This window comes from Trachymyrmex septentrionalis, unplaced genomic scaffold (assembly GCF_001594115.1).
Source record: "Trachymyrmex septentrionalis isolate Tsep2-gDNA-1 unplaced genomic scaffold, Tsep1.0 scaffold76, whole genome shotgun sequence".
NCBI classification, from domain to species: domain Eukaryota; kingdom Metazoa; phylum Arthropoda; class Insecta; order Hymenoptera; family Formicidae; genus Trachymyrmex; species Trachymyrmex septentrionalis.
Genome location: NW_017305947.1, coordinates 387,181 through 395,562, shown reverse-complemented (window position 1 = coordinate 395,562; position 8,382 = coordinate 387,181). Strand labels below are relative to the sequence as shown.

The 8,382-nt window shown below is 29.2% G+C and overlaps 1 protein-coding gene across 1 annotated transcript in view; it reads left to right on the top strand.

Moving 5' to 3' along the window:
* LOC108754124 (circadian locomoter output cycles protein kaput) overlaps window positions 1–2,180 on the top strand; it is a 204,315-nt gene extending 202,135 nt beyond the window's left edge. Inside the window, exons 9-10 of the mRNA XM_018496207.1 lie at window positions 1,223–1,531; window positions 2,129–2,180. Coding sequence (XP_018351709.1) covers window positions 1,223–1,490 — 268 coding nt within the window. The 3' untranslated portion in view covers window positions 1,491–1,531; window positions 2,129–2,180. The remainder of the gene's footprint in view (window positions 1–1,222; window positions 1,532–2,128) is intronic.
* The last annotated feature ends 6,202 nt before the right edge of the window (window positions 2,181–8,382 follow it).

Sequence of the window (8,382 nt, the reverse complement as noted above, 5' to 3'; positions counted from 1 at the left end):
AAGCCTATTTTTTCGTTTGTTTTTAAATAAAGATTGAATTTTACAAAAAAAAGCTCAGAACTTTTTTGTACATATAATATATTCCATACTTTATAAAAATCATTTTTTTACATAAATATTTATATTTATGGGTACATGTTAATAAATTTTCCATGATTTATGCTTGTCCATTTGGTTCGTGATATAGCAAATGCATGGTTAATTAAAATTTTATTTCTGCATCATTCTATATATAATTTTAATAATTATTTATAAAATTCACTTCACTATTATAGGAATTATTTAGAATTTATAACTACAGTATATAATTGCAACAATTATAATAATTGTAACCCTAAGTTTACTGTGTTGATAGAAAAATGATACAAGTAAAAAATTAGTATTTTTGAAAGAATATTCTGTTGTAAAAACTAATATATTTGTACGGAAAAACGACGTAACTCATTTGTTTATGTGAAGAAATGTCACAATTCTATGGATAAAATTTACACTGTATATAAGGATTGTAATATTTGAATTTTGAACATTTGATATACTTTTAAAGAGATTTTTACATATAATTGAAAGTATAACAATTTTATATTACGATTGAAAATTATTGTACTGAAGAGAACTCAAATCAGAGGTCGAAACGTAACGTTTTTTTATTTGTTTTATTGACAATACAATAAAATAATTTATCATACACTAATACTTAGTATTGGCTCGATGAATGGCAATAAATAATTTATATCGAAAGTATAACATGAAAAGAAAGTATAGTTGTAGAAATTACTATATTCACTATTCTAATTAAAATGTTCCAATTCAAAATCTTTAAAAATACTTTATTGAAAAGTTACTAATTCTGAGATGTATCACTTTTCTATCAACATGTTGTTTGATAACGTCATCAATCAAAGAATAAGTCAAACACGCAAATGTTACGTAAAAAAAAAATAACGATAACCTTTTACATGATTAGGAAATCGTATCTAATTCAATCTTATTTTCCAAGAAAAGCACATTTAAGAAATAAATAAAACATAATCGAATGGTCGATCATTTTCTAAGCAAACTTGATGTCGGATTTAAATTCAGCCAAGTTAAATTACTAAATAATACTAAATAAGCACTTGCTTTCGCAATAACATTAAAAACAAATTTTCTGTGTCGATGTGCTATGCTACTATCTGTGTGTAATGGGAGAAATCTGATTTAGTACACGTAAGATAACGGGGAGACCGTCCATTTGGTTGCAGCACGCCACCGTCAGCTGCGGGAACGGGGACGGGGGTGGCGGCAGGCATGGGCATGGGCACCGGAGTGGACAACAGCACCAGCAACAACAACAGCAACGTCTTGTACCACCCTCCGCACCACCACCACGTAGTGGGATCATCAGCGGCGGCGGCGGGAATGGGCCCAACTGTCCCACAGATTCCAAACCGGACGCCGGGAGTCCTCTGCTGTCCATCTCTGAGGTGACTAACACCCTGCTCAACCAATAGTCCCTTGGTCACTTCGGCATCGCTTTATGTCAGTGATGAAGGTAAGATTGCTTAACTGACATTAAATGTACGCGGTACAGCATCACTGGAGCGAATAATTTAACGAGAGAATAAACTACTCAACAAATATAGAACAAATAAATATAAATATAATTTTTGTATTATGCCTTTTATTGTAAAAGAATTAATTATTTTATTTTAATTAAAGAAATTTGATTATTAGAAGTTAAGTTTTTATCAAAATATAAAATGGATTATTTTATTAATTTAATAAATGTGTGTAAAAGTAATAATATATAACATATTGATATATATTTTCTGCTGTAATCTTTTTCTCTCTTTATTAAATGAATATAAAATGATTTTTGCATATGCAGGGTATCCTAAAATAATCGCCAAATATTTCATGGGCAGGTAGAGGACTTTTCGACTCAGTTTAGTCCGCTCTATTTGCGCACGAAATATTTGGTGATTATTTTGGGACACTCTATATATATTTTATAATTTAAAAAAATAATTGTAATGTTGTAACTAACACATTTAATAAGATAAGATACATAAAAATAAATAAATTTTATGTATCTTATTATGTAACATAAAAATTTCGTGCTCAAACCACTGTATCTCTTTACTTGCAGATATCTCAGAAGAGATATTCTCATCGAAGCTGATTCCAAAACGTATCACTGTACCATACAGATAATGTCGATTAAAAAGAATTAAGAATATTCGTATAGTACTGTAACATACTCATTGCAAAGCTAATAACCAACCTAGTATTACATAACTTTTATTACATTAATTTATCCGTACCGATACGTTAAGTGGATGTTATTCAGGATTCACAGTTTGAGTCTGCATGTGACACTGATCGCAAACTTGTGTGTATGAAGGGCAGCGATCGCAAAGCGTTTTGCAATTTCATTTATTCGCTACTACAGGACGCAGCAGTTGCATGATGAATAGCAATAGCACTCTATTGAAGAATATAAATAGAGATATCCAACAAATTTTGGAATTATATTTTTTTTTTTATTGTTAAAGAATGATTATCGAAAATAAAGATATCCTGTTACTTATTTCAATTTAACTGTTTTAAAATGGAAGAAATTAAAAATTTAATTTATTAAAGATACACAAAAACAATTTTTATCGTATATTATATAAAACAAAATTCAGAAATATAAAAGCGCCATTTATGAAAAGATAAAATTTGAGAAAAAATTATTGTATAATATGACGAATGTCGTTCCATGATTTAATTTTTTCTAGACTTTTATTTTTAAATTTACAACAAAATGTATTGTTTTTACTACATTACAATAAATAAATGTACATTCTATTCCTGTTCTGCGATGAACTGAAAAATATAGCGCAAAAATAATGATCACTGCCCAAAGATATTGAGCAAAATTAGGGTAGTGAACGATATTTCTTTGTACCAAAAAGCGTCGAACGCTATTCATATCTAACAATACGAGCATAAAATTTGTTATTTCAATCTTCGACAAGCACAACAAATGCGACTTTAGTTTGTATTAATGTCATAACGACATATTTGTATAATTCTATCCGTACTCTAATGCTTTTGTATCCCGTGCTATTGCGTTTGTATAATTCTTTTTCTTTTCTAAAAGAGAATGTGGATTCTGTGATATGTGTTAGGTAATTTAAACAATGTTCTTCAGAACGAAGGCGTACTCGAGTGTAATATTTATTAACATAAAAATAACAATGAGGAAACTCATCCAAATATTTAAGAAATTCCAGATATTTAGAAAAATTCAAGCGATGTATCGTGATACAAATTATGGAAACGAAAGACGGTGATTTTTCTCTAAATGAAGATCAGAAGTGTTTCAATTGTGAGACAGATCAATTTTGTAAAAATACACATTTTAAGAATGCATACAGAGTAAGAAAGAATAATTTAAAAAAGGCAGATTATTACGGTAGGCAAACAGGTCATTTTTTTTTAATACAAGAAAGAGAATAATCAATAAACATTCCATATACATACACATATATACATTATACATGTATGAGTGATCTTTCTCTCTCTCTCTCTTTCTCTCTCCTCCCCCCCCCTCCCCCCTCTCTATGACTCTTTCATTCTATCTCTCTCGTACGCATAATATACGTATCTGCGTTCACAGGCAAGTACATGCCTATGTATGTACATGTACATATTCAGAGTACCTCACGTTGTGTTTTTCTTTCCTTTTTTTATGGAGATTACAACTTTGTAACTGCTTTCAATTGGAAGAAAAAGCAACAGGGGACGAGCAGACCAAGTAATGTCATCTGTCACAGTATCAACACCATCCTCATCAATTGTCTTATCGTCGTTATCATTACCGTTGTTGTTATACTTTGCTTCCTCGCGGCACGGACAAAAAAATTTCATGTTTCGTGTTATAGAAAAGAAAAAGAAACCACAATAACGTACATATAAATATCTATAAGTTTTTTAGGTAAAACACGCAACAAACAAATCCGAATCCGTTGCTTTTCATTATGTACCTCACGCGATGGCTCAAACACTAAACGATATAAGTTAATTTCCATTAAATAATTTAAAAATAACTTATAAAACGCGAATCCCTTTTCCCTTCGATAAAAAAAACTAATTTCGAAATTTAAAAAAAACGCAAGACGGACGCATAATAATATAAATATAACAATACACGTCAAATAAACACTAGAATTGCCATGTCCGTCGAAATCATGATCAAAACGAACGGAAAAGAGAGACGGTTTTCTCATGCGAATCATTAATTTTACAATTAAAACAAAATTCCGTCGATGCTAAAGAAAACTCGCTGACGTTCTATACTCTATTTCATACCAAGAGCCTATCATTATCGTCACACGCATTCAAAACCTCTAGTAGCGATTTCTTCCTTTTAATAAGTGGTGAACTTTCTGGAAAAATAACACTTGCGTGAGATTTCTTTCATATGTATATGACACGCGTATAACGCACACGCGTGCGCGCGCGCACAGCATTGTGTGCATATACACGTGTAGGTGTAATTAGATTTCCTCTTTTCTCATTTATATAACAACAGATATCATTTAGAAGTAATTTAGTGTGCATCTAAGACCCAAAAGAGAATCATTACTGAACTATGCAAAATAGAAGATCGATTTCCCTCTTTTTCTTTCTTTCTCCCTCTCGCATGTATATGTAGATATATAAATATACGTCAATTTATATATGGATTATACATAAATAATGTCCGTATCTATTATTTATATATAACGCGTACATAAATCCACTATACATATATATGTGCTCCCGCTCCCACTTCTTTTCTTCCTCCCCCCCTTTCTCTCTCTCTCTCTCTCTCTCTCTCTCTCTCTCTCTCTCTCTCTCTCTCTCTCTCTCTGTTTACATGAATTAAAATGCAATTCCTACTGTCGAAATAAGACATAAATATAAAGCTAATAAGCTCTTTTTCTTTTAATAGATAAATATAATAGATAAATTTATACTTTAATAGATAAATTTATACTCTTCACTTTATATCACATTTTTTTTATGAATATCGAGATTTCAGTGTCATCATATATTTTTTAAAAATTCAATATTTTTGCGCGATTCTTGGCTTTCTGCATATTTACTTTGAATAATTCATTATAATTAAATAGATTATTCATATATGTTGGAAAAAAGTAAAAGTTCCCGTTTGCATTAGTCGATTAATCTTTCTACATTATAAAAGTAGAAATTGGTCTTTAATAATATTTCGTGCAATACGACGTTTAGAGATAAAAAAAACCATAAATCTCCTCCAAGATTATAAAAATACTTTATATACAATATCATTTGTTATTAAGAGAGCGTATTAATAATTGCGTTTCATTTAACGATGAATATCTTATTTTAAAAATATAAGTATAAAATTATAGTCTTTCATAAATTTTTCTTGATAATTTTACGCTTTGATTAATAGACTATTGTAATGGGAATCGATATAAAACTTTGTTAAACTCCTTTTAAGTTATTCTCTTTCGAATGTTGAGATTCTTGTTAGATGATCAGATAAAGGGACGGAAAATGATGCGATATTCAGCCCGTTAATTCGGCTAAACTCGTCTTGCCAATATTTTGTTAATAAGTTTGTAATTTTTGTACTTAATTAATTTATATACATTATTTATGTATACGTGTAATTCGTGTTTAGCAACGCTAGGTGGGCCTTCCAATAATTTTAAGCGCATTCTCTCTCTTTCTCTCTTTCTTACTTACAAAGTCAAAAATATCTCTTATTAAAGAATAAACTTTCAAAGAAGATCCACGCGAATAAAAATATAATATATGAGCACCAAAAAAGCTATTTTAAGATAACATTAAAAGAGCTGTTGTTTCCACCCGCTTCTAAAAAGAGCATAACTTTGCATATCTGCAACTGCATATCAAAGTGATAAAAAGTAAAGATAAAGAGAGCGGTATATATTTAGATATTCTCTTCCATACTTTTCAAATCATCGCATTATTTATTAACTATAATATATAAGACGTATCAGGTGCGTTGTACAAAAACAACGCTCCCGTTAAGGATAATAAACGAATTCCGTTTCTTACGCGTTTCATTCTTAGCGCGTCATACATTTTATATGTTCATACATACGAACACATACAGTGTCTACATTTTTAGCATAATCGAAGCATCGGATGCAAAGATTAGAAAAGTTATTCAATCAGTTGTATGCCTTTCTGTCAGTTAGTATTGTTAGCAATGCACCAATCGCATATGATAATTAACGAATAAAATGTATTGAAGAGAAACACATAGAAAAGTGTATATACTATAATATATACATTCTTTATTTTCATAACTGAAGGAAAACACAATGTCTCGGATATTTGTTGCATTCCTATCAAAGTTAGGCTTGTCTGACATGCGTTATTTGCATCCTGATCTACGATTATCTAAATCTCTATTTTGATTGACTTTGTAATTAAATTTAACTCAAGATGACATCGAAACTTATTACTATCAGACATATCCTCCTTGTCTTACAAATATAAAATATAATTATGTGTGAAATATTTATAAAGCAATCGTAAAGTAATAGCGAAAATTCTAGATTCTTTTAAAACATTTGCTTATAGTAAAGTATCTGCTTATTAATCACCAATCTTAATTTGATTTTAACGTGCTAAGTCTTCCCGATGTCTTCTTCATGTACCTGTATATTCCTCTGAAGTATGTTACAATTTTCAAGTCACAATTCCTCAAATATTTTTAAAAGAGATGCATAACTGATTAATGATTATAGAATACGTTTGATATTGGATATACGTTGATAAAAGAAAAATAGAAAACGTAAAAAATAACAGGGACATATGCCGATAGTAATCTGTCTCGATTCAAAATCTTGTGTGTATATTTATATATGTCTGACTTATACTGTTATAGCTTGCGGAAAATATTTCTCGTTTCTCTGCAATATCCTTAAACGTTAAGAAGCTACTATTATTATTATTATTATTATTATTATTATTATTATTATTGTAAGTAATCGAGTCTAGTCCATTTATTAAAAAAGCAAATTAGTAATGATATATAATAATATGTATGCTTAAATTGTGATAATATTCTCGTCGAGAAGCTGATTTAACCGACAATCTTATTGATTATAAGTTTTTTTTGGTGCATTAACGTATAAATGTAACTATAAGAAAGAAGATAATATGATATATTTCCGCGAGATATGCATTGACAGTCGCCTCTACGAACATTGAGTTATGATCGCGAGGATATTTTGACGATCTAAGCATTAATGTATATTCATTGTATATTTGAAGTAAGGTATCTTAATAATATAACGAGCATAAATTAAGATCATAGTCAATACAGATTCTCAACCAACTATTCATATAGATCGAGAACACGTACCTTATTTTCCAACCATTTATTCGCAGGAATAAGCTGCAATTAAAACTCGATTAGATTCAGCGTGCTGCATAGCAGAAATTACGCTACTTCAGAATCGAATAATCTCGCCGAAGAAGCTCAGAGAAGCTTGCTTCTTCGAAAATTTTGAACGAATTCTGCGTGAGAAAAATAAGTAAAAAAAGTTAAGGTTATTCCTTTTAAATATAAAGTGTCACATAAAAAAATTATAAATTCATCGTTCGAGAGTATAGTTCTTTTTGATCTTGCAGTAAAATTATTATTCTAAAGAAAATTATTATTACTATTATTCTAAGGAAAAATGTAGCTCTATTTAATATCGAACTATAATTTCACAAAAAAATTTAATGACGTTCTAGGTAATTAATTTATTATATCAAGTCATCTAACCTGGAAATCTTCACGTTTTTGTATTAAATATTTCAAGAGAATATTGAAAATTATTTACTTTTATCTAAATGCTTTGTTACGAAACTGAATAAAAATATTTTCGTTGTTACTTGCATCTAAATGAATACGAAAATTTATGTATATATTTGAATAAAAAATATAATCTCTCGAACGGAGAAATATATATAAATATCAAATAAATTGTTTTGGACTCAGCATAAGAATTTATTTATTTAATAATTTTTGCAAACAGTGTTTTTATTTTATATGTTTGAATGTATCGAAGTCGAGTAACAGTACCATGCCAAACCGAATTTTGAATCTTGATCACTCCATCCATTTTTCTCTGATATATTATATCCTATAGGATCTAGCTATTATTAACACCATTGCTAATAATAAGTTCAACAAATAAAATTTAAAAACTGTATCAAATGTTTATATATATATGAAATAAATTATGATAATGCAATAAAATTAGTGTTTTATCAATTTATGTGCCTAATGCCTTTATTAGTTCCTTCTTTTTCAAAACTATTCCAAATTATTATTGCCCTATTTGAAATTTTACATTT